We start from the raw sequence: 27950 nt of genomic DNA, 5'->3' as shown, positions 1-27950 counted from the left end.
GAGTATATAATTAATTGATACATATCTAGAAAAATATTCATCCAACATCCCAATATACACCTTTAGATAAAGGGATACATAGTTTTTAAAATATAGTATTCATTAATACACAGTACATCAACAAATGATACATATTAGACGGCGATATATACTGAAAGCTTATTTGATACATATCCAGTAACGGTCTAATACACACCTACAGATATATTGATACATAATTTATCAAATTTAGTATTCACTAATATACAATATATGGTCAGTTGATATACACTTAGCAAAATATTCAACCAATATCCCAATACACACCTCTCGATAAAATGATACACAATTTTCGTAAACTTTTAGATGTAAAGATCTTAGAAAAGAAGAGGGATTTGAAAAAGGAGAAAGAGCTTCGAGGTATGTGTTGGATCATTGCTGGGTATATATCAAAAAATCTTATAGTGTGTATTAATAAGCTATCTAGTGTGTATCATTTTCTCATACACTGTGTACTAAAAATGCTATATTTTGAAAATAATATATCGCTTTATCTAGAGATGTGTATTGGGATGTTGGATGAATATTTTGCTAGATGTGTATCAACTAGTCATATACTATGTACTGATGAATGATAAATTATGTATCCATTTAGCTGTAGATGTGTATTAGATCGTTACTGGATGTGTATCAAAAAAACTTACAGTATGTATCACCTAGTTATATATTTAATGTGTATTATATAATCTTATACTATATATTGCTATATGCCGAAAATGAGGAAGAAAGAGAATATTTTAATCATGAGACTAATAACTCCATCAATAAAAAAAATTATTGACTTTTAAATTTATAGATTAGTATTAAAAAATACGTGATACATTATGAAGCTCGTCCCATATGATCTTTTATAGTGCCTGCCCCATATGATTTTTGTTCTAGAGACTCAACCTCTTGCTTACAGTTTGCTAAAGTCTTCAGTTTGGATAAGGAATGGATCTTCTGCGGTACTTAAAAAGTATCATAAAAGATAGGTGGCTGCGTGTGCATAAATTAAAATATTAAAAAAAATTAGATAAATTTTAAAAATATTTAAATAGTTTAGATAAACATCACGTAACTGTCTTTTTTTTTAATAGATGTCTAAATATATATATACTATTTATGATATTTTTTGAGTACCGCAGAGGATCTGTTCTTTTTGGATAACTCAGTATCCAAATTATTTAACTCCGTTCTTCCCCCAGCTAGAAATTTGACATGTCGCATCGACAGGAAATAAATAATATAGCCTGGATTAGATGGCCATTAAGAAACCACTTTAATGGCGAATGCAGGTAGTTGGGAGTTGCATGTAAACGAACACTATATACGCAAGGTCACCTCGTTTAGGATTCATGCCATCAAGCATTTCTATCAAGTTGTGCAATAGAGAGCAGTGTCATTGATGGCCTCCAAGGCTGAGATGGAAGTGGAGGTGAAGTCTTCTGCAGACAAGTTTTGGGGAGCTTTAAGGGACTCCACAGATCTCTTCCCCAAGATCTTCCCTGAGCAGTACAAGAGCATCGAGATCGTCGAGGGTGATGGAAAGAGTGCCGGCTCCATCAGGCTTCTGAAATATACTGAAGGTAGCATCACTAGAGATCCTAAACCATGAATTTTATTCCATCTTCCAGGCCTTTTCATTAGGCACCAAATTAAAATTTTTCTTTCAATTCTATGAACAAGAGTTGCTCGGATTTTAAGAGATCATCTTTGATTCATAACACTGACACATAGATGAAATTAGGCTTGCAAGTTAATTGGTCTGACATCATGTGTGGGTTTTGGCAGGGTTTCCAATTCTCACGTTCTCCAAGGAGAGGATCGAGGTGGCAGACGATGCAAACAAGCAGGTCTCATATAGCGTGATAGATGGGGAGCTAGTGAGCTTCTACAAACCCTTCAAGGCATCTCTTCAAGTGGTTCCAAAGGGTGAAGGTGGACTGGTGAAGTGGTGCCTTGAGTACGAGAAAGTAAATGAAGAGTTCCCTCAGCCGGACATCATCCAGGAGACAGCAGCTCAGACCTTCAAAGACTTGGACGCTTACCTCCTCCAGAACTGAAATGTCCGAGTTTAGCTATTTGATGTGTTGGCTGTGTTGGAAAAAGAGTGAACGTAGTTGGGACGTCTTTATGATACCATGACTTGTTGAACGCTCTTGTAGCTTATGGGTAGTTGGTGGTAGCCGTGCTTCTCTCTATACGGTTAACATCAATGAATTATCTGTCGCTTTTTTCTTATTAAATATCAGCAACCAAACTTTGGATTCCTGCCGAGCAAAATCTTGATTCCCGCAACTGTAAGCAAGGGATAGCCTAAAATGCAATGCTGGTGATGGTCTGACACATGATGACATGATATGATAGGGCACAGGTAAGTTTCAGGTTGTTATCATTGTTTGGGTTTGTATTTTTTGCACCAAAGACGGATTCACCTTCCTTCACACAAATCCACCATTGGATGGTCACTTCAAGAGCTGGGCACAAATCCACCATTGGATGGTCACTTCAAGAGCTGGGCAGATGGATGATTGGAATGCTTTGAGATCTATACAGTGTGCCATCCAATAGTCTGTATTGTGAAAAAACATCAATCATTCTCTCGCTTCGCATGAAAGATATGCTCTGCACCTTGTGATCATCAGGTACACCTATTCAATGTAACTAAACTATGATCTTACTGAGGGAGGTCAGTAAGCAAGGGTTAGTCTTCAAAGTGGAGAATGAAAAATTACTTTAAAATTAAAATCTCAGTAATTTCAGAGAATGAAAAGTTATTTTTTTTTTTAAAAAAAAATCTTTACTTTAAAGAGCCATAGCAAAGTAATTTCAGAGAAAATTGGGCACAAAGCTACGGCACCCTTGATCAAATGGTGGCTGCACTCCACCTCTAATCATCCAGGATATCAACAATATCCATTACACACTGAGTGGCCTCACAGAAATTGTGAAGAATTCCACAAGCCGTTCCTGTATCACATGAATTCTCTAGTGCAGATGATGGAGATGCAAATTGCAAAGCAACAATCCAATATGGTGGAGATAATGAGACCTCGAAACTCTCCATGTAGAGTGGCATACGTCGCTTACAAGCTAGGTTCATTGAAGAAAACAAATTAGTTTATTGTAGGAAGGCATACTAGCCTCCCTTGAAAGCACAGTAATAGTTGTAGACAGTTTTTCTCGACAATTACCAAATTAAAAAGAAGAAGAAGAAGAAGAAGAAGAAGGATTACCGCCATCTTAAAGTTTAGCCGCTGCAGGTGCCTGAAAAACTAACAGATGTGTTCTGCTAAACTAGCAGATTCACAAAAGAAAGCTATTTAAGGTTTTTGCACATTACCGTCATGGAGAAATTTAATGTAGGAGACACCTACCACCACAAAGGAGATGAATTAGTCCCTCTATTTCTTTGTGCATCAAAAGCAAGCCTGAGTGTACACATCCAATTCTCTAAGCAAAAGATCCATGATAGCGTAACACGTAGCAGCAACAAAGCACCAAAGAAGCAGTTTTGTACATCACATGGTCAAGTAGAGAAGGCTTCTTGCTAATTCCCTTTATCTTTACATTATAGTTGCAATGTGACCATTACTCAAAAAACACACTAGTCATTTATTTGCCTTGGTTAAGCTTCTTGATTCAAACAAAGTTGATACTGAACGAACATGGCATTAAGAACAAACATCTCCTGTCCACAAAAGAACATATATATTTTCTTGTTTCATTGTGAACAAACTGATTCATTTACTTCTGATACAGCTGGCAGTCACTTCACAGATTCCAAGAGGAACGGAACCATTAACTCAAATGCACTCGAGGGCCAGATGTCAGCATAGCATTTTCTGCAAGGGAACTCTACAATGTGATACCGGTCGTGCTTTTATTTAAAGCACATAAGCTTCCTCCCATAAAGGATATTCCTGCAGTCACAACATGAAATTTTTTTCAATGCAAATCCTTTGAAAGATACTTAAAAGGTTTTGCAATGTTCATTCTCACAAAATCAGTATCGAATCCCGGAAGCAACTTAGAAATCTATTCTGCATGGCCATATCATGAAACATAAACATTTCAGAGACTGATGAAACCTGAAACCTCTCTTGATTAAGAGTTGTGCTAGTTCTCATTCTGCTTCCAAGTCCTCAAGGTTTTATCTTACCAAACATGCTTTCAAAGTGACAGCCGCACATAGGGCTCTAGACAGAGTCCAAAGAAGGGCATCATCTAACACAAACAAGAAGCACAATCTCTGAGGAATTCGAATTAGGATTTGTGCAAGCCACTATGGGAAATGAATTTTCATTATAATCATAGAAAAATTCAAGTTAAAATGTTTTTGCGAAGGCTGCCAATATATCTAACATCAAAAATATAAATTATTATTAGACAAACAACTTCCTGACCTGAGTTTCGCACATTGGACTCCTTAATCAACTCCAACATAGCCATAAAAAAACCTCACCTAGTGTCAGCTTGAATTTTTTTCAAGCAAGTTTGGTAATGTGATGGACTGGTGTCTATGGAATTTCTTCAATAAATCATGCTATTTGCTCCATTAGATCACAAGAGATTTATCTAGGTTCTTCTCATAGAAAAATATCTAGATTTCTTCAGGGATTTCTTGGATGGAAAAGATAGTAAGGAGGCATTTTTCCTAGGTGACAATTCTCAAAGAACCTAGGTGTATCTGAGTAAGCTCAGCAAAGAAGTTGATCACATCCCTAATCCACAGTTGGATGATAAGAGACAGCATCCATTATTACAGGACTATTGGAGAATGTTGAGATCTTCAGTCACTTTTGAAGTTTCACATGTTTTTCAGGAGGCCAATAGTGCTGCTGACTTGATGGCTTCCTTTGTGGTGGAGCATTTAGGATCAATTCTTTGGGACTCTATGGTTGATCTTCCTGTTCAGTTTTTAGATATTTTATTTTCTGATTCTCGGAGATGTATTTATTCATGTTTAGCTTAACATAATACATCTGCTCTACTGAAAAAAAAAAAAAAAAGAAGTAGATCACCTAAGCGGCCAATGAATAGGAGGTTTAATGATACTTCCATGAGTCCCTATATTCCATGCATATATATGTATATGTGTGTGTGTGTGTGTGTATGTGTGTGTGTGTGATACCAGGATACTAGTTTCCTTATTTGGTATAAAATCTTTACCATAAGCAGCTAAAACATCTCCACTGATTGACTTATTCTTCTTTAACCATCAATTTTTTTAATGGTTTTTTTAGGGAGAAGAGCAACAAACACTCTCTAAACTGCTTATTGTCAGAAAATGACGTATTTTGGAGATCCCTAGTTTATGCATCTAGTGGTCAAAAGATACACATTGTTTCATATTTTTTAAATGATTTATTTTTGACCACTAGATATATAGGCAATGGATAGGCTAAGAATCTCCAAATCATATAATTTTTTGATAGTAAGCAGTAAATAGTAGATCACATCTAACAGCATGGATCATCTATGGTTAGACCATTGATCGTCCGGTCGAGACCGGCCTTACTAGGTCTATTGTGCGGCCACTTACATAGTAACTCTACTCTACACACACACACACACTCTAACTTGCAATATGACTACAGCAATCTAGAATGTCACGGGTACGGGGAAAAAAAGATGCAGGTAGCTCTAAGAACTCCCAAAAGCCAAAATACCATAACAACTCATCTTGAAGATCAATTATCAGACAATTCTATGATGAATACTTAAGCAGAAACTCTCTTTGAGTCAAGAATCTATGAGATAGATAGATAGAGAGAGAGTATATAGATATTTATATTTCAGGTCAGGATAAAGGAAAGAGTGTGATATGTTGACAAGGTCATGAAGCAAATGGATGAATCACAGTGAAAAACTTAGAAAATCTCGATAAGCAAAACTAGCAATCTAAGTCAGATTATAATAAAAATTATTACTAATTAAAAGCAACAGTCAATACCTGCTTAATTACAGATCATGCAATCTAATTTAGATAGTATATGCAGCAATCTTGTAAGATAACCAATATGAATATAATTTAAGATTGAGATGATTCATTTTCACGAACAAGGAACACAGTTACTGACAATAGTGAACATCCACGCTGTGGCTTTTTCTTCTTCTTCTCCTTCTGTTTTTTTGGAGGCTGAATAACTACCTTGATGGCAGCATCAAACACTGCTTTGACATTCTGCAAATTGACAAACAAATCTAACACTACTCAGTTGAATAAGAACATATTTGATGGGCAGAGATTACTAAATCTGATCTGCTTTTGTATTCTAAGCTATGTTTCTATAATTTGTAAAATTTGTAACCTCAGTATTTTAATAAGAAAGAAACAGATGACTAAAGTTATAAGAAAACAAATGAAGAATCACCTGTTGTGTTTTTGAGCTACACTCTATATAATACGCAGCACCTATTTGCTTTCGGAGTTCCTCTCCCTGACATCAAGAAGCATGACCATTAAAATACTAATTATTCATGTTTGTATGATAAAGAAGATTAAAGTAATATTAAGTCACATGCCTCGCAATGAAGTCGATATGATACCTGAGCAGTGGTAACAGGCATAATACCAGGATGGTCTGATAGGAAATATTTATCTTCACGAAGATCTGCAGACAATATTAATGCAAACTTGAATTAAATAAATAGTCATAAAAGGAAATCCAATGTAAATGCATCGTAAGCATGTATATAGATAGCACAGATATGATAAGCCATCTCCATTTTTTCTTCATTGTTTTTGATTATTCTTCATGGTCTTCCTTTTCAACAAGCATATTCAATCCAATTTTCTCCTAACAAGGCTGCTTCTCATTTCAAAGCAAAAACTGTGAAAGAATTCTCATTCTCTCAGTTTTTTTTTTCAACATTTGCAAACAAGTATAAAACTCTCTCTCCTTTTCGAGGCCTTCTCTCACAATTGCTAGCAAAACCGTACCACATCAATTACTTTTCAAGCACTTTATTCTTAATCAGTTCAACTCCTAATCATAAAAAGATATGGTAGAGCTGTATCTTCACGTCCAAATGGTTAAAATAATTTTGTTGGACTTCAAAGATATCATCCATTAAAGCTTAGATATGTGATGGGACAGAGGTAAATGTGGGCAAGAAATGGATTTGCTACGTCATTTTATGCATGAGAGGTGTGATTCAACAACAAATTAATCTCCAAGTAACTAAGTGAACTGACTTGCCTACAGCACTTCTCAAGAAATGTTTTGCCTAGTGATTCAACACTAGTTTTGTTTATTAGTTGGGAGCAATTTGTCAATTTGGCTTTATATTTCTAATCTGTATTGAAGATAGTGCAACTCCACAATATCGAATCTTACCATTTCCTTTCATCTTCTAGACTTTTTCCTGGTCTAGAGGAAATTTGGAGACAGCAAAGCCTATTTGTAGCTAGCATAGAATAATTATCTAAAATGATGGTTATCATTTTCTATCAAAGGATGGTTATAATCAACCACCAAAAGATGAAGCTCCTTCCCAACCCAAGAGCATTGAACAATTTTTTTGGTAATCATAAGCAACAGGAGCACAAGATCTTGTTTTGGCATCTTACATGATGACATTTACTTTGTGATGACATTTACTTTAAAATACAAAACGAATCAAATGCACAGAAAAAGGTTATGCATAGGTGAAGGGAAAAGGAATAATTTGCAAACAGAAATGTAAATGCAGGCAAAATGATAAGTTTAAGTTGTTGTCATGCTTCAAGCTAAGAAGCAAGTTTCGCAAACCAGACCCAAGTTCTATAAGCATCGAAGTAAATCACATGCATGTCATTAATGAGTCTGATTCAATTGGATGCCTTCTATCCACGTGTCAACTATGGAATTTCTATGTCGAACCTTTTTCACATAAGAGTATATATTCAATTAATCAGATATGAAATGAGGCTAACTATTTGCACAGATTCAATCACATAATGTCCTTACACGATTCAGAGCTTAGCTCCTCAGAAAGTTCTAAATGAAAAGAAGAAATGGCAATAGCATATTACTAAGCAATCACCACAATGTGGAAATAGTCCTAGCATATCCCGTCAATTATTTTTTATTAAACAGAACACAAACTGGGACTAAAAACTTTCCAATTATGAAGCTGAAGAAAATAGTACTGACAATTTGTTTTCTTTCTTTAACAATGTAGTGTACTCTTCATACATATGAATGTACTTCCTGGCCAAAGGAGCTCAGATGCATCACTAGTATCAAAGGGATAATAATAATAATAACAATAACAATAATATGGATTGTATCAGTTAATGTGGAACCATAAATGTTCTTTCTGGAAGCCAGCACAGTTGAAAGACATTAAATTAGTTACAGAGTCAACACTGAATAATAGCTGGGGAGGCATGGAAAACTATCAAATTGACTGCAGTAAGGCACATGAATGGATGCTTTTTTTCCAATTTCACTTTACCCAATTTGGTGCCGACCAGCACCACGGGGACTCCCGGTGCATAATGCTGAAGCTCGGGTATCCACTAAAAATCATAACAAAAACAACCAAAAGCCTCGATATTTTAGCCAACTTTGAGATTAAACAAATACAAAACGACAACCACAAATCCATGATCTTATGGGCACCTTCTTCAGAACATTTTCATAGCTCGCTCGGCTCACCAGCGAGAAAGCCAGCACAAAAACATCCGCCCCTCGATAGCTCAACGGCCTCAATCTATTGTAATCCTCTTGCCCTATCAAAAATTCAATTCCAATGAAATCAAGATTCGCTCAATTCGACATTTCCGTCCGACAATCAAGCAACAAAAAACGGAAACAGAATTTGCGAAAGAAAATCTTTACCAGCAGTGTCCCAGAGGCCTAAATTCACGGTGGTTCCATCAACAACGACATTGGCGCTGAAGTTATCGAACACCGTCGGAATGTAGTCCTAGGAAAGATCAAAAACAGAAGCCGAACAGGTGAGAGAAATCCAATCAAAAAAAAAAAAAAAAAAAAACTATTTTTTTGAGAGAGAAAGCAGAAGAGGGACCAAAACCAAGAAAAGATTTCTTCCTTCGAAGAGGGAGGAAAAAGAGAGAAGATTACGGTCGGGAACTTGTTGCTGGTGTAGCAGATAAGCATGCAGGTCTTCCCGACAGCACCATCGCCAACCGTCACGCATTTGATGAACCGGGGAGCGCCGGACGCCATCTTCTTTGCTTAAACCCAAGAAGAGAAGAGGAAGGAGGAGTGAAGAGGAGAAGAAGAAAAAATGGAAGGGGAGGAGAAAGGGAAAAGGAATGCGAAAGAAGGAAACAGAGAGGGGCCGAGCCGCTTTTGGAAAGGGGACGAGGGGATGTTAGACGCACATGATTCTCCCAGCCCATAGCTTTATTTTTTTTTTTGCTGCCCATAGAGATATAGAGATGGGGTTCTCTCTGTGTCTTATGCACCTCCCTGCTCTTCCCTGGACCAGTGAGTCCAAAGACGAGGAGGAGAGTCCTCGTTTCTGTTTGGCCGTCGCTTGCATTGGCCTTGGCGCCTGAGAGGGAGTGGACAAGAGAGAGAGAGAGTGCAAGTGGTATATGGACAGGTAATAGCAAACGGATTAGTCGCTGGCTTAGTGTATCCGCGCCTGCCACGTTCTCGAAGGACTAGCGCACGTAGTGACGTTGATGGCCAAGTTACCGCACGCCTCGAGGGAGTTAAAAAGTTTCAAACTCGAGGGCTTAATTTCCTGTGTTGCTGCAAATCATACGCGTCTAATTCTGCCATCTTAGTTCTAATTTGCGCAACTCCAGGAGGCCACTCTTAGTGCAGATCGTGTAGTTATGCGCAGTTCAAACGTCACCATTTATGAGCTAAGTGAGTCTTGTAAGTGTTCGAACCACACAAATTGCTTGGCCTTTAGGCCGAGGCCATGTTATGTGAGCTTTCTTCTATCGCAATAATAAATCAATGAGCCAATTTAAGACGTCATAGTGACACTTAGTGGTAATTATCGTCTCCATTCATGTAGGTCCTAGTAAAATATGATGCCTAGTGTGTCTGGCATCATCCCCCTTATCCCCACCCACCCACCCGCCAAAAAAATGGAGTCCCTATAAATAGTGGACGAACATAAGATACTTAGCTAAGAGCGTAGACATCATTGAATTGACCGACTTCGCTCCAAATGGCAAAAGCAGGTCTGCCAGAGCTGGTCCTGATATTTTTTAGACCTAGGACTAAATAAAAAATGGGACCTTCTCTATTAAAAATTAACATACTTTAAATATTAATTATCATTGAAAAATTAATCTACATGCAATAATTTTCTATAGATATATTCATTAAGCAGTATATAAAACCCATCATTAACCTATTTAATTATTTTTTTTGTTATAATATTGTAGAAAGCCATCCTTGCACCCTATTGGAACATCAATACAAGATCTAGGCCTGGGGCCTGGGGCGGTCGCCCAGTTTGATCTGCCCCAGGGCCGGCCCTGAGATCTGCAGAGATCCGTTCCTGCACTAAAATCATCAGGAAGCGTACTGATGCTATTCGTGAACAGAATCATTAACCTAGAGGAAAGGTTGCCAATAGACAACAAGGATAAATTACCACCAAGAAACTTACGAGTACTTGGATATGGTTCATGTTGCGAGGACTGCTTTTTTTAGGGCAGGAAGAATATCCAGATTATCGCTTCAAAACAAAGGGATAGCCGAAACAAGTGCGGTGATAAGGGGGTCGTGAGAACCCAATGCCATCAAAAATTCACTTGGAAAGCAGGCCGATGAAGATAGAAACTGAGCACTCAAGAAACCCCAGCATGGAGGAGCCTTGGTTGTATGCCCTATTCTCTTTCCAAATGGTCGTATTTGATAATGCGTAATTCTTGCACACCGCCCGTGGTGTAAAAAATTTGATGTGAAGCGCACCATCTCATCCGATTGTACTCCGAAGCCATCTTTTTCTAACGCACATTTTTATTACTCGTAGTTATACTTTTTCATTTAAAATTTTGAATGACGAAAATACTCCTCTTCTTTTAAAAAAATTATTACATTATGTACCAATATTACGACATTCTGTATTAAAATTATGACTTTCTGATTGCACAAGATGTCATAATTTTTTCATAGGATGTCATAAAAAGTGAGAGATATTTTTTCATTGAAAAATTTATGAAATTTTTAAATAACGAAAATATTTCTATTAAAATTATAACATCCGATAAAAATTATGACATTCTGTGAAGGAAGTTATAATTTCAACATAGGATATTATAATATCGGTGTCATAATTTTTTCAAAAAGAAAAAAATATTTTCGTTATTCAAAATTTTAAATGAAAAAAAATAAAACTATGAATATTAAATACGTGGTGGAAAGCGATCGCTACTTAATCTAATTAGACGAGATGAGATGGTGCACTCTACATCGAATTTTCTATACCACAAGTGGTGTGCAAAGAATTTCGCATTTGACAAAATTACAAAATAAAGGATATTCAAATCTACTGTATACGATGCCATCTAAATTTAGGGGATCTCTGGTTCATAATTTTTTGGTTATATATCAAACAGTTTTTAATATCCTCATAAATAATTAAACTAGCATGTTAAAATCATTTTTTGATGTGTGCAAAGTCAGCATAACCTAATAATACAATTTATATTTATATATTTAATTTATTATATATTATAAATAATATATTATTTTTTATTTTATTTATTTTTTTAAGGTTGAGTTTGATAGTTGACAATCTATCCAGATTGCTGGTAATTTAAAGTGGGCCCATCGGATTATCATATTTGATATATTTTTTGAATAGCAATCTAGATTGTCTTGGCAATCTGGATAGTCTTGAAAATGGGTGATTATCCAGATTATTACATCTTTAACAATATTGTAAAAAAAAATTGGATAAAATTATCCCTCAAAAAAATCATATAAAATCCGCGATTCCACCCTCATCCCATTGCCCCTCCCCACAGCTCCACACTCGTCACTACCACCCCCATGGCCACCCTTTTTTGATCCAGAGGTGATGCATCCTCCACCGCCTCCCCACAAAGCTCGCACACCCACCATCCCGCATATCACTCCTACATCCGCACAATATTTCCCAACATGCACTCATCCATTAGTCCACTATGCTCACATGATCCACCACCTTCATCTTCTCTTCCCCCCCCCCCCCCTCCCCGCTCATCACCACCACCGACATCTTTTCTGATGCCAAATCCGAAAAAGAAGTTTAGGATCTAGATCGATAAAAGGAAGATCCAACACAGCATTGTAACCTATCGATAGTCAACTTCTTTATGATTGATGGAAGTACTTATTCATCAATTAATATTAAAAAAAATATCAAAAAAATTTATTAAAAATATTTTAAAAATTAAATTTTATATTATCGATAATCTGATTCTTATACCAAATATATCAATTAAAATTTTTAATAATTTTATTGTAATATTATATGCGTATACTAAACACAGTAATCAACATTACTGATAATTTAACGATGATAATCTATCTTGAAGACAATCTACAGTACCTTTCAATGATGCATCAGACACAATCTAATATATATATAATAATTATTATTATTATTATTTTTGATAAAACAACCTAATATACATGTTGAAATCGAACCTCTAGCTGGCACCGCTCCTTCTTCTCTCACTCTCTCACACCCCACCTTCTCCTCGACCTGCAGATCCAACGGTGGATTCGCCCGATGGAAGGCGAATCCGTTTTTTCGCGCGAAGGATACAACTACGACCACAATCCAACCCTGAGACATATTTTCCCTATTCTGGATTCTCCCCCTCCCACCGAGTCTTCTTCAATCTTCATCTTCTAACGGTCAAAAGCATCTTTCGGCCATATTTAAGAGGAAATGGGTACCGCGACTTCTCATTTCATGGAACAAGTCGAAAGTGGCAACATGTTTCATATTTGCTTGGATGAAACTCCGAAGCACAGGCACAACTGCTTATGGTAAACAAAATCCAAGTGAAATTATATAGGTGACTCCAGTCAAATAACAAGCAGCTGGGTGTTTGATACTAGTAGCAAATTTGGAGATGAGAGCACTGGGCATGCATAGGCCCAAGTGCAACGCATAGCATCTCACACGAAAGTCAACCACCACATGAGCCACGCAAAAATGAAGGGTAATAACACCCAGCTCCGGGAAAGCAAAAATGAAGGGTAATAACCCAGCTCAGGGAAACTGGATCCCTTGGAAGGTCTTCCTGTGCGGGAGATCCTGGCACGTGAATCATTCATGGATGCAGTTCAGGCATAGATGCATAATCCACACATCTTCTATGTGACCTTATAAATAAACCATGGCCAACAGGCACGAGAATTAAAAGTTTAAAACAAAATAAATAACTTTAACATTCCATGAAACTCCAGTCTCACTTTATCTTCATCTCTTGGGATCAGACAAAAAATCCCTATCGAGATAATTCACTTCTCATAGTACCCAGCAGTGTCTAGACTGCAAGGAGTAACTTGGCATGACATAAGAAAACATGTCAAGAATAATATAGCTACACTATAAGTAGAGGCATGCAAATAATAGACAGCAAGCCCCTGATATCTGAGAAATATGAAACTTCTTTTCTATCATCTTACCAACCGATAGCTTAGCTTACTTGGGACTTCTTCCAAAAGAAACCTGCAAAAGCCTGCATAATGCTTTCATCTCCATTGTGCTTCCTCTTCATGTCTTCAAATCACCGGACATTGCCGAAGGTATACAATGTGTGAGGAGGATGTCCTTCGTGGCAGCCTTTGCAGTCCTCGTCTTGAGGACTACAATCTGTCAGTGGAAACAAAAGATTGTTAGTGTTCATTATCCCAACAGATACCAATATTATAACAATACTTTGGTTTGTGCTTTCTTTGACAAGAAAGGCTCCAAGACCAGTCACATAAAACATAGGAAACAAATCAACATTCTTTTTTCCCATTGCCACGAAAAGCTTCCAGCTTTTCACCATCCTACAGGACCACCACAACTCCACAAGAAATGATATGGTAGGGAACATGTGAACTGAATTCATTTAATTGAGTCCTCTTTATATGGTAGGGAACATGTGAACCGAATTCATTTAATTGAGTCCTCTTTATATATCCACCAAATTCCTCATTAAATAATTAGTGCCATGGCAAAGTGATTGCAGGGAAAAAAAGAGAGGTGGTGGCTGATGGTGATCTTCCGAGCAGCACCAGACAGCTAACACAAGGGCTAGGAGCCTTAAGTGCTTACTCACATGTGCAACAGTGCACGTGCATGAACACAAACACAGATTTTTTTTCTTTTTCTTTTTTTTGGGTGTTGGGGGAGGGAGGGGGGGGGGGGGGCGGGGAATAGAGAGAGAGACCTGCTGGTACTCTAAATCAAACTGCAAAAATTCCTCATCACAGTTCTCTACCATGGATGCCAAGCTTTTCAGATTCTTGACTGGTTTACCATTGAAAGAAAGCACCTGTAAATATGGCCATATAAGTCAGGAGCTTACAACTAAAATCTTAGAACAACAACCGATATATGCAAAACCATTAATCAAGATGAAGTTTGGCTAGAGAAAAGATCTCTTCAATATTTTTTTTTTTCAAAAATGCACTCACACACCACTAAGCCAACCTCAAGAACTCAAAAAGTATATACTAATGTCAGTTTCTGTTCTCTAAAAAATTATCACCTGAGTGTTGACAATATCTTCATAACCAATATTAATATCTGCCACAAGCACCTGTAAAGTTCAACAGGACAGCGGGATTTAGGTACTAAGCTATCATAGCAAGAAAATAATGTATATTTGAATATAAATTGCACAAGAGTGAACTAGACTTTGCTGAGGAAAATAAATAGCATAGAAAGAAGCTATAAACCTGGGAGATCACCACAAGTTGCTCATCATGTGCTTGCGCCATTGCATGTAAATGTTTGTCCAACAATTTTACAGGTGCATCATATTCATAATCCTTTCCATACTGAAGAATAATAAATTTTAGTAAGTACAGCAGAAGGCTGCATTTTGGGAACATCTAATTCATTGAAGATGTCACTGTAAAGCAGTGATACAAGATAACCTATGCATGTGTTGCATGCATCTAGGAATAAGCCCAATACATGATAATGCATAAAACTGCTACATGAAACCAAAGTCGCTGTCAAGAATTGCCAAAAGATAAACAATGCATGTGTTGCAAGTGTCTAGGCATGAAAACAATACAAGATAGCACATAGAAGTTCTACATGAAATCACTACATAATTTCTCAACCCCATGGTAGTACGTAAGATGAGCATTCATTATGTCCAATCCTACTAATAATACTCTCCAGTTTACTAGAAATTCTTCCATCATTTTTCAACTTCTTATAATTTTTTTCCCTGTTGAAATGGTGGAAAAATAACATTAAACTTCTGATGACTTTCAATGAACAATTTTTCTTTTTTTAGAAGTATTTCAAATATCACATATTTTGATGTACTCCCAAAAATTTACCAGATTTTGACATTTTGCCATCAACATTTAACTCAGATGTATTACCATCAACACAATGAACATCCGAATAATACTGGGGCTGAAAGAAGCGAACAACAGGAGCAGTAGTGGCACATGTTATTTTAGTTCTTTGGGAAACTTATTACATGTTATAAATAATAAATGGACAAACAATGCATATGGTCAAGCTGATGTACATAACTAGAAACTACACACGTTTCTGAAATTGCAGTTGAAATTTGAAAAGAGGGTTAAAAGATGCAACAGCTGAACTGCTAGATTAAACTCTCTGTTTGGTCGCAAGTCTGGTAGCATTTGGTGACCCAAGTAGGATCACTATGATAATCTTAGATCACCTATGATCCTCATCCCAAGGTAATCTGATTTTCGATGATCTAAGATCTCTGTGTTTCGTATGCTATGTTCCAGTGATTGAAGATCCCCAGGTACCTATGATTAACCTATTCAGTAAGCCATGAGAATATAAGACCACTAACCATATAATAACAAAAGTTACAAAACTACCCCTAATATATTCCATATATTTTGCGACTATTGAACAACATTCTCGAATAAATCATAGGAAAATACACATGAACATAAACCAAATTATCAAAACTTATCATTCCAAAACAATTCAACAAGACCAAAAATTAATCAAAACCTATCAAAATAACTCTAGGGGATTATCGAACCTTCAATTAAAACTTCTTTTAAGGGATAATCGAACCCTTCCCAACTAGAAGAATCTTTTTCCAAAGATTGGCATTTTTGGAGAAAAAAATTCCAACCAAACTAAAAGACATTTTTGTCCCCAAATTTCAGCTCAACATCCCTACCCTGGAGTGGTCTTGGAAGCCTATCCTCAAGGATAGGTTTAACATCATTAGGTTGAGCAGTGATTTTAGTGGGGGTAATTTGAGATCGCTGCCATCTAGGACCATTAGGGTGCAACCAAACATGGTGATCTCATCACCTCAACCCACGTCATCTTTGATCTTGCAGTCATCACCCCATGCCAAATGCCACCTTAGTGTTATCTAAATAATACTTTAACATTGTTAAATACAATTTGGAAAGAAAGGAATACAGTTATTGAAACTATACCAGCACATAATTTGAATACACACACCCCCCTTGAAATCTTTTTTTTTTAGAAAAAAGATTAGTTTTTGAAATATAAGCAACCATATATGTTTGGCAGAACGTATGATAATATAAGCAACCTTGCATTGAGAGACAATATATATATTTATTCCACTCATTTTTTTGTTCGTGAAAAATGTAACAATATGGAAGAAGCTATATTTCTAGAGTTAAATGTGTACCTCTGAGCGAAGATATGGAACAGATATTGCAGCGAAGACAAGACCTGCAATTATGTAATATGACGGAGGCTTCCCCTTGATGTGAGCGGGAACAAGCCTCTTGTGAGTTGCAAGTTTTACGTTAAACTCATAAACTTTCTTTTCACGTAAAACTTTAACCATGGCATTCTCCCCAGTGTACTTCTGAGAAACAAGGTAACTAAACCCAATGCGTTCTCCATGCCTGAAAGGAACTAAAGATGACAACAAAAACCCGTAAGTACAAATATAGGTAAGAGTTAGATAGTTTGTGAGAGGAGCCTCTCTATCATTATCCTTTACATTTAGAGATTAATTTGCATGCATAGACCCAAAATAAAAGCTCAGAGTTGTACGCAAGTGTTTTGTTAATTAAGAATACAAGATGCATCATGATTATTTAAAAAAAGGGAAACTGTGATGCACACACATTGGGTGAAAGGTAACAGATGATGGGCGAATTGCCTTAAAAAAAAAAAAAAATTGAGGCTTATATCTAATGAAAATGTAACAATGCAGAAAGGCTAATAGAGCATAGACTAAAATTACTCACTAATGCAGTCAACGAAAATTTTTCCCACAAACAAAGGAAACTTGCACATAAAACATTGTTGGAACAGAGGAAGGTAAAACGCCAAACTATTTGGTTCTCAATAAAGAGGATATTTATTGAATGTATATTGTAAATCTACATTTAAAAGAGCGATCACAAATGTAGCACGTCAATGAAAATGACAAAGGCTACTTGATTTTGGAACAGGGAAGATAGACCATACTTTCAACAGATTGGTCCATGGGCTTTGTGTATTTCAACATGGCACTTGATGGAAAATTCAAATATATTTATAACAGATGCAGCTAAAAGTAAGCCCTAGATCAAGTTGAAAGCAGAAAAAAGACAAGGTTACATTTTTGAATTAACCAACTCATTTATTGACTTTCAATTACTCTCTGCCTATCTTATTACACAAGCCCCAGGGAGCAACTTCCCCATCTCTAAAGTCTGTCAACCACCACAGAATCTAAAATGAACGAGTAATGGACTACTTTTTGAACAATTTGTGACCCCCATGAATCTAGATAACATTTCAGATCAACATGAGAGGATTGAAATGGAGAGCATTTTATCAGTCCCTTGTTTTAATATGGATTATGGAATATAGATACAATGCAAGTCAAGACTTGACAGCTGCAATAATTACAGTCAACATACTACTGAGACTGATTTGATAATTTAAATCAGTAAAGTGTGACAAACTAACAATTCTTTTCCAACTGATGCAGTCCTCAGGGTTCTAAGTAATCTGGACATACGCATAAATGCATATACATGCATACTTACATGTCTGCACTCACAAGAGGATAAACAGAGAGATTGAGAGATAATAAGTGGAAAAAAAAATTGCAGTATAAAATCCCTTTCTTTTACACTATTCAGATAGAAAATTTTTATTAAGTGCAATAACATGCCACCGCCACCAATACCACTAATAGACACTAAAAAGGGGCACAATTATAAGTTGCCATCACGTATTAGCTGGCAACTGATAATATTCAGAGAAAGGAGCAAGGAGTTAATCCTTGCAACCATTACATGAAGAATATATCATGTCAAAGACCATAGGTTTCCATGTTGGGAGCAAATCAAAAAATCATTAAAAAAGGCAGCTAGCGCACAAAAGTTCCCACCATTGCAGGATTTGAGGAGGGTGATGTACACAGCCTTACACCCATGTGCAGAGGGGTTGTCTCTATGTTTCAAACCCATGACCTCCGTATCACAATGGAGCAACCTTACTATTGCATCAAGACTCACCTTCTAAGTAGGAAAAATCATTAAATATAAAGTTCAAAGCTTTTCTTCGAACTTAAATAAAATTTTAATAGTGACACAATGCTGTGATTACCAGTTCCATCATTAGCAATATCGACACCATCAAAGCTGAGGATAATATCAGATGGTTTAAGAAAGTCAGATTCTGGTGCAGTAGGCTCTACTCTCCTAACACGCACACCCTTCTGGTCAGGTGACATTCCCAATGCTTTCCGCAGATCAGGATTTTCCATTTTCTGCCACTCAATCCCAAGTATAGGGAATCCTGCGATAGGAGTAAAATCATGCAATCAAAATGAAAGTCTGCTGAGAACTCCAGTTGATATAAAAGACAGTGAGGGGAAAGAAAAAGCTTGGATGTCTGGTGCAGGTGTTGGAACAAAGTGACACATTTTCATCCTCATGTCAAGTTGTAAATACAAACTAAGAAATATTGAACGAAGATAGACATAAATGTTTATGAAGATTAAAAAAAATAATCCATTCAAGGGAACAACAACATAGGATACAAATGTGATAGGCCTAGTACCTTATATTATAATGTGTATAGTATACATGAACATATTAAGTAGATGTATTTAAAGTTAGCAAACCAGATAACTGAAGGTATGTAGTTCTACCTAAAGAGGCAAATATATTGCTCATTTCTCAGTAGACCAGACATCAAGAAGTGATCAGGTATGAGGACAGAAGTAGCAAAAGCCAAAAAGAAACTACTAATCAATCTAAATGCAATTCATAGACTCATGAAAAACAGAGCAATTAAGTATTTGAGTGGCACTTCTATCATCAAAGAACATACAAGTAGGAAGATCAAAGAGAAGAACCCCACTGGAGAGAGCAATGAAGTCGAACAGGCAGAACAAAGGTGAATCTAAAGCATCGATGCAAGTTTGTTTCAAAAAGGGGGCATTAAACAGATATGCGGCCTCATGATCATATAGAAGATAAGCAGCTGCTTGACCTCTTTCATGGGTTTTTTTTATATATTGAACAGAACATAACTAAAATTTATTATTTTATTTTTATAAGGTGTATCCCCATGTTTTTGCTAGTTTGTGAATTTTCACTTTGAAAATTTGCTGTAGGAGAAAGACTTGACTAGCTCTCCCTCTTGTTTTATTTTCTTCAGCTTATGGAACTAACGTTAGTCAGATATTTTCTCATTTAACTAATAATCTTTACATCTGATATTGTGACCTCCAAGAAATATAAGAAGCTAGCAGCCATGTGTCGACTTGTTAACTTACCAGCTCAGTTCAGAATCATAGAGGCCCAGGATCAGCTAGCAGAGTATGCAGAAGAATTGCAATTTGAACTATGCAAGAAACCCCGACACATTAGCTATCTACAATCACCACAATTAATTTAAGATGAGATGGTCAAGTAGGAAAGAAAATCCACCAACAATAACAAGTACGAACTTGCAGGGCACAACCAAAGCGTCAGAACTTCAAAGAAGCTCCATCAAATTGTCAGTGAATGCATATGTCCAAGTGAAAGGCATATGCAGCAACTTAATCTTGATAAGAATGCAACTGGTGACCAAGGATGTATAAAAGGAGTCGGATGCCTTTGCAAGCATGTGTTAGAGATGCTGCCACGTAGAAAGTGACAGCATCAATGCCAGAAATGATCATGTCCTTAGGTAACATAAGAACATTGATATACTGGGAAATGAATGCCGAATGAGGATGCCACGGTCATGATATTTCTCAGTAACTCTCACTCAAGAACGGCGAACAAGAATTCTCAAATTAAGCATAAGAATCCAATTGAGTTTGCATATGGCATTATCCAGGCAGATACACTATAAAGGGTAGAAAAGTCCAAGAGGCTTTAGTTTTAAGCCTCAAAAAGATGACTACAAATCTAGGTTTTCTTCACATACATCTTATAGATAGGGTAACTAGACAAGCACAATAATAATCTCCATTCCAAGTCAAAAAAGAAAACTGCTCCAACCAATGCCATATTCTTAAGCGCCGTGGCAAGAATCTCATAAATCTCCAACACCCCTACAAAATATGATCTTAAACTTTCTAGCAAAAATGATATGGGAATGTGGCCCTAAAAAGGAATCAGATGTCCGCACTTTTCTTGAAGCACTGATCTACAAGGATGCACTGCTTGGAGGACTCAATGCCACGAAGACAGCCACATATGACAGCACTCATCAGCAATGGATGATTTAATCTCTCAGTGCATGTTTTTGGAGCCCTTACAAGCATGGGAGGACAACTTCTAGAGATTTCATACTATCTGGGCTGGATGTGTGCAAGTTTCCAAAGGTTCAAATAGTACAGCAGTACTAATAAATCATTGAAGAGAATGATAGCCAATATATAGTAAAATCAGATATAAAGACTAATAAGTAATAACACAAGCATTTTATGAACATGCAAGATACACATATGCAGCTGATACATCAATATGCAACCCAATATATCGACTACATCCAGCACAAGAAAAATGCGCATGAAGAATGGCTGAAAATTTCCACAGTTGCAGCATTTACCTGTATATTCTCCTGACTTCTCATAATCATGAATAAAGTGCAAAATAACAGGTGTTGGTATCACATAGCCTATATTTTCTACATCTTCATGTTTCAGGGACTGAAATGCAATACCCACACATTTGCCCTTATCATTAAAAGCAGGTCCACCAGAATTGCCTGAGTTTATCGCCGCATCTATCTGTCAATACAAAACTATATTAGATACAGTGATACAAAGACAAGCTCAAGAGTCAAGACAGCAAAGATAGTAGTCATGCAGGAGAAATTTCACATTGTATATCAGACTAAGAGGGGAAAGTACAGTAAGACATTCCACTCATAATGTAAACAAACTTGATTGACGGAACATGAGGGGAGGATTGATTTTAGTTTCCAAACCTGCAGGCCTAAGAGCTCTGTGGAGCCATGGACATATGATAGTATCTCTATTCGTGACACAACGCCACTTGTCACAGAAATTGTGTCTCCTCCAATTGGGTAACCAACAACAGTAACAGCATCCTGGAGTGCAGGTAGAGAACCAAACTCCACAGGAGAAACACCCGCCCAAAATTCATCATCACTAACAGTCAACATGGCTGGGGCAAAAAATCATAAGTGAGCAGTTACAATCTGAAGCTGATAAACGTGGAGCCCACATGATAGAAAAAAAAAATGATTACAGAGCTGATCTGATCTGATGGTTTCTTATGGACTATTATACAGTCACATGCATGTACTGGAAAGTGCACATAGAATGCTGGCGCCATCAGATGGCATGGTTCATTCAACCATTTCACTAGTCAGTTATTAAAATAATTTTTTGGTGAGAGCACAATAAAAGAACAAATTTTGAAATCAATGGGTTACATGTTTACAATTGTTTGAGTAAATCCACATTGCCAAAGCTATATTTAAGGTTACTTCATAGGTTTACAACCCAACTCCTGTTTGATTTGCTCTTTCCACTAAATAATCCATTCAAATTTCCGTATGTCTAAAACTGCTAATGGAAGCAATATCTGTACACATGGTAAGACATGCATTTCTTGCTTCTACATGCAAACATATGTAATAGGATGGATGCCTCATAATTGCACCAAGCATTGTTTTTGAAGTAAAATCCAAAAATAATATAGTAGACATGCCTATTAAACATACACCATGAATATGAATCAAGCATCGTCAAGCTTAAAAGTAATTCTTGGAGAGGCAGAGTTGTTTTAATTTGGCAGAATTTCTGAGTTAAAACAGATATACTTCTAGGCATGTCTAGTCACATTATTCCAGTTAGCTAGTTAGAAATTCAATGTTTTACTGGAGTGATGGCAGCATAAACCATTATTTATTTAGTTAGAAAGAGACATGGTTAACAGGCTAATCTGATTGGTGAAAACTGTGTTTGACAAGCAGGGGACTTGGTAAAACATAAAAGACCAATGCATAATGAAGAGAAAGCAGCAGCACAAATAAAAAGCTTATGAACAAGATCTTCACAACAAATAGTCACAACTGAGAAAGCAGTAGCAGTTAAATTAAGAGCTTATGAATGTGTTGTTTAGAACCAAGAGCCACAACAACTCAGTTCCAAGCAATGTGAATGCAAGAAGAAGTTTGATTTCTTAATCAACCTTTAATAACTAGATCAACAGTGAAGTGCTCAATGATTGAGGGCTTAAGGTCAACTTCAGTGAAATTTAGAGATTTTGCCATTCATAAAATCATTATTTGCAGTAGTCCACCTATAGGTTATGCCAACATGACTCTCAAAGAAGGATTCAAGTTTGAGCAGCTGTCCAGTTTTGTACTTTCTAGATCTAACACCGAGTTTAGAAATTATTAGATGTTATCTTAGTTTTGTTTATCACTATCAGAGTTTCATCAAAAAAATTATGCAAAAATAAAGAATCCTAGAAAAAATAAAATAGGAAAGGAAAGATGCCACACATATTTAAAGTATATTGTACAATTCGTAGTATTTGGTTTTATGTATAGTATATACAAGCTGAAAGCTTGTGATTAAATATTTTTGTAAGAATCTTTAAAACACCAATAAAATTATTGAAAAAAATTATGCCATAGTCAATCGTTTGGTAACAATTTAATTATCTAAACACCTAACAAAATCTTTAAAGGTAAGATGCAAGTTCATATTGTACATAAACATCAACTAAATAAAATGATCATGATCCTGTCAAGTACTAGGTTGCAAATATGATCCACACGATATGAAAATAAAAATAAATTAGATATGCCTCATCTAAATGCTTCTTATATGAGCAAACATCTAGCTACATCTTGTGAATACACTATTCCAGGGGATCTATAACATACACATTCCTCTTCTCTGCCTTTAAAACCTCTCTCAAAACCCAAAAAAGTTGTCTAAATCTGGGAAAGGCTACTTTTCTATAAATTTTCTAATAGCCAACTTCCAGGTGCTTCTGATTTTCTAAAATGCGGCAAAAAAAAATCCAAATTCAATTTTAATTGAATACTTCTTAGTGTCTGTTTGGATGCCTACACAAGCTATTCCATGGATAAAACTGCTCGATCTTACCCAAAAAGGGGCATCACATCTAGGGAAGCCACCAAGCATGATATCATGAACAAGTTGGGATTATGTATATGCTTTTAAGGTTATTTACAGCATCCCTGCTTTTAAGGATTCTCCCATCCCTTACTTGGCCCAGCAATAGTAATTCTCATTCCCCATATTGCTTACCTTCCTCTCATGGCCACCTATATTATTATATCGATCCCACAGATAACTTACTCAAGCAACAAATAGGTCCTAGACATCATATTTGTCAAATGTGAGTAAGCATCTTTCTTAACTATAAATAAGTGTTTAAAAAGGACCAAAAGATTAACATTATGTAGCTAATGTATTTATATAAATTAAGAAATGATCCAATATGCACCAAACTAAAGCTTAAAAATGATGGGTTTTTGGTCAAATTTCTGAAAAATAGCCAAAATGAATTTTGGGGTTCAGTTTTGGCGTTGTTCTAACCAAAATCAATATATTTCAGCCAAAACTCCAGAACTTAACATATAAAGTACACATTCCCACGTTAATCAATCCAAATATTTCTTCTTCTTTTTTTTTTTTTTGGTAAGACGGTCACTTCATACTACTCTCATATGAGTACAACCCAAGAAATCAGAAAAGAGAATGTCCCAAAAGCACATCAACAAAAGGGAGACTTCACTCCAGACTCCACCAGAATGCTACGCAACAAACAAGACCACCCAGTCCGCCGCACTATTCGCCTCGCGATAGGTATGCCGAATGTCGTAAGAGAGACATCCCCGCATCAGACACTAGATATCACACACTAGGAGGTTACAAGTAGCAGTGCGATCATGAGGCCCTTGCATCCAAGCCACAACTGTCAGTGAGCCCCCCTCCACAACCAACTGGTCGGCCTCAAGAATCATCCTCGCACAGACGATGCCTTCCTAAGCCGCCCTCAACTCTGCAGTGGGCACCATAGTATCCACAAGCTGAACACCTCCAGCCACGATGAACCGAGAGTCGGGACCACGGATCACAAAGCCGACACCTCTCCTATCGGCCACACTACCATCAAAATTGACCTTCAAAAATGACGGGGGTAGGGGCTTCCAGGAAAGGAAGACTCTCCTACGCACTCTAGGAGAAGAAAGGGAGTTCTAGGTGTCCCGAGTCCTGAAGGTCAAATCAGAAGGCACAGCATCCATAATCTCCACAGCTTGGGTCATAGCCCTCTCAAAAACCACCCTTGTCAACTGTCAAGTTTCCTCAAAGACACTAACATTCCGAGCAAGCCAGATATGACAAGCAATATAAGATGTTCTAGTGGCAACAAGTCTAGTAGCCTCAGACTCCGTGCTCCATCTCAGATCCTCTGAAAAAGCCTGGGTAGGCTGCTCCACAAAAAGTATCCAGAATGGGGGAGGTAGCCAGCTGTCACACCTGCCACGCTCTGAGGCACTAAAAAAGCGTATACTCCAAGGTCTCAACTTCTAACTCGCAGCAACGGCATGCAGTCGGAATGTCCATCCCTCTGGCACTCAGCAAAGCTCTGGTAGGTAGCCAACGCCAAGCAATCTTCCAAAGAAAAAGGCACACCCTAGGATGAATCCGGAGCCTCCAGATCCACGCACCATCCATCGTCCTCCTCGGCTCACCTCTGTAAATCTCATAGAGCTCTCTGGAAATAGCCTTAGAAGTGCACGAAGACCGCCAAACCCGAACGTCCGGGCCCAATCCAAATATTTCTTTGTTTACATCATGAGACATGTCACCATCTTACCAATATAAACTAGAATCCCGTATTAACCAATCCAAAGAATTCTTTGTTTACATTCTGAGACATGTTACTGCACTTGCTTCTTTTGTATGACCAACTTAAAAAGCAAGATTCAATCGCAAGGTGGCACTGTAAGTGCCCCATAGCCCCATAGCCCCTTTCATAACCATTGTCATGTTCACCACCATCATCTAGAGATGTAGGCAAATCGCTGTGTGACTTTGCAAAAGTATCACTCTCGTTCTCCAAGGCAAATAATATGCAACATCCAAGAAATCTAATGGATATCATTAAAATTAAACTTTGCCGGTGACCATGGTCATAACAACTAGGTGATATGTTAGAACTGATTTCTACTGAATTCACCACTAATACATGGATTCAATGCTAGCCTCCTATACCAAGTACCTATGTGGTTCAAAGTGGATCACCCACCCCATCAAGGTCATCTAATTTTTCATTAGCTACAAGTCTTATCCATCAAATCACTAAGAAAAAATCACCAAATTACAGATTGCTAAAATTGTTACAATCATGTACCTGAAAAATCACCTGAACAGCTGATTATTTTCCAACAAACCAAAATGGGCTTTTTAATTAATTGTACTACAAAACATACACCTCTATGCAAGTGTTCACTCTCCTGTGAGAAAAAAGAAAAAAGAAGCTCCAAGTGCGATCTTAGTGCAGGTATTTTAGCTACTGTTACATGGCAGGACTAGAATTCAAAATTCAAGATAACTTTGAAACTAAATCAAGCCTCCAAACAATGTCATGAATGAAAATCCAACATTAAATCTTTACCAATATCACACTCGGTCCCAATGGCCAGCACAGTCGCCACGTACTTGGTGTCCGACCCACGCTTCTTGAGCTTGACCTGGGTGTAGTGCTCAACCGAGTGGGCATTGGTCAGAACCCGTCTCCCGCTGATGATGAACCCGCTGCTGCTCGAGCTATACTGCCGTTTTCGCTGCCACGGAAGCGAAAAATTTGGCTCCGTATGCACGCAGAAAACCTTGACAACAGCATCCATCGAGGGCACCACCTTCACCACCTGGTCCCACGTCGGCGCGGGCGGATCCACGGCCACCGTCGCTAGGTTATGCGTAAGAGGGTCGCTGTAATCCCCGTTGCTCGCCACCACCTGGGAGCCCCGCCATAGAGGGGACGAAGAACCTTTCTCGGCGACGACATCCTTGGATGTGTCCTGGCGCTGGACCTTGCGTGGCCGGCCCCTGCCGCGCTGGGGGCTGGGGCGCTCCTCCGGGGCCTCAGCCTCGTCGAGCGCGGAGGCGGCTGTGTTGGGCTTCTGGAGATCCATGGTCTCGGCGACGGGCTTCTTGGGCTTGCGGCCCCTCTTCCTCTTGGATTGCTCCATGGATGGGGTTAGGGTTTGCTTGGGGGGAGGAGAAACCCTAATGGGAGGGGTCGAAGGAGAAATGGACTTGGAGATGGGAGAAATGGGATCAGGGAGGGAGGAAATAAGGGGAGACTGGGCAAGAAAGGGTTAGTGTCTTTTTCGTTCCTCGATAGGGTAGACTCTGGTCGCGTTTTGGCAGCGTAAACGGGCGGGCGCCCAGCGAAGAGGGATGGGTGAATTGAACGAGCTTTGGTTGGGTTTTGCAGATGCATCAACTCGCGCATCGCCTCTCTCTCCGTTGTGAGTTTTGACATGCCGATCTCTTGCCAGACAATGAAAAAGCCAAAACTTTGTCCTTTTTATCTATTTCTTTTTTTAAAAAAAAATAAAGAATGTCTATTGCACATTTAAAAATATATACAAATACAAATCATGAATTCATATTTAACAATATATTTGTAATTATAAATTATTATTATTACTGTTATCTATTATTATTATAGGTTCTGCAACTTTCATTTGATTTCATTTTTACTTATTTTTTGCATGAATTCTTAAAAATTTATGATCAATTAGAGAAATATGTTACATTTGGTTGCATACGTCTTCTTAATATTTTATGATTTTTGGATTGTCCTATCAGAGTCGATGAAATATTTTTGTATATTTCGGATCAAAAAAATACAACATAAGATTTTACAACTATTTTAAAAATTCAGAATAAATATTATATGGATGTACAATGCATGATTATTTGTAAATTAAACAAAAGAATTCTGGATTTATGATTAAAGACAATGTTTTAGGCATTGATCATGTGCATTTGAAAAGCTGACAGGCCTAATAATTCTAGGTTACATAAACTTTTGGCTTTTCTTTGAAATTAAGATGGTAAAAGATGGTCAAGCTAGTGCTTGAGGCTCCCCATTTTTGATATTTTGCAAGGGGTTTATCCTTCTTATTTTATTGTAAAGAAAATGATGCTTAAATAATTGTTGTGTATGCCTAGCTAAGTGAGAAAAGAACTCATGACTAATTGCTTGCAATTTGAGAGAAAGGTCTGATTAATGTAATGTTTTAAGGCATGGAACATG

At 37.4% G+C, this 27950-nt stretch overlaps 3 protein-coding genes across 4 annotated transcripts; 1 reads left to right on the top strand and 2 right to left on the bottom strand.

Annotated features, from left to right (window-relative positions):
* Nucleotides 1-1370: 1370 nt before the first annotated feature.
* LOC105050310 (MLP-like protein 423) lies at nt 1371-2304 on the top strand. Its single transcript, XM_010930274.3, has 2 exons — nt 1371-1607; nt 1813-2304. Exons 1-2 carry the CDS (start codon nt 1427-1429, stop codon nt 2082-2084), a joined length of 453 nt encoding a protein of 150 aa, XP_010928576.1. The 5' UTR covers nt 1371-1426; the 3' UTR covers nt 2085-2304.
* A 1251-nt stretch (nt 2305-3555) lies between these two features.
* LOC105050311 (rac-like GTP-binding protein 3) lies at nt 3556-9551 on the bottom strand. The gene is made up of 8 exons (XM_010930276.4): nt 9099-9551; nt 8853-8940; nt 8634-8743; nt 8467-8530; nt 6574-6638; nt 6399-6464; nt 6105-6208; nt 3556-3944 (listed from the first exon to the last, which is right to left on the bottom strand). The coding sequence occupies exons 1-8, from the start codon at nt 9201-9203 to the stop codon at nt 3905-3907; spliced, it is 642 nt and encodes a 213-aa protein (XP_010928578.3). The 5' UTR covers nt 9204-9551; the 3' UTR covers nt 3556-3904.
* A 3811-nt stretch (nt 9552-13362) lies between these two features.
* Nucleotides 13363-27180, bottom strand: LOC105050312 (protease Do-like 9). 2 transcript variants are annotated; one of them, XM_010930278.4, is made up of 9 exons: nt 26298-27178; nt 21595-21794; nt 21214-21394; nt 18769-18960; nt 16844-17076; nt 14898-14999; nt 14708-14758; nt 14387-14491; nt 13363-13821 (listed from the first exon to the last, which is right to left on the bottom strand). In XM_010930278.4, exons 1-9 carry the CDS (start codon nt 26872-26874, stop codon nt 13723-13725), a joined length of 1740 nt encoding a protein of 579 aa, XP_010928580.1. In that variant the 5' UTR covers nt 26875-27178; the 3' UTR covers nt 13363-13722. The 2 variants fall into 2 exon arrangements, with proteins under 2 accessions (XP_010928580.1, XP_073117928.1); XM_073261827.1 differs by lacking the exon at nt 18769-18960 and having other exon boundaries at nt 26298-27180.
* Nucleotides 27181-27950: the final 770 nt, after the last annotated feature.

Source organism: Elaeis guineensis, chromosome 8 (genome assembly GCF_000442705.2).
Source record: "Elaeis guineensis isolate ETL-2024a chromosome 8, EG11, whole genome shotgun sequence".
NCBI lineage: Eukaryota > Viridiplantae > Streptophyta > Magnoliopsida > Arecales > Arecaceae > Elaeis > Elaeis guineensis.
This window is presented reverse-complemented; position numbering and strand designations above follow the sequence as displayed.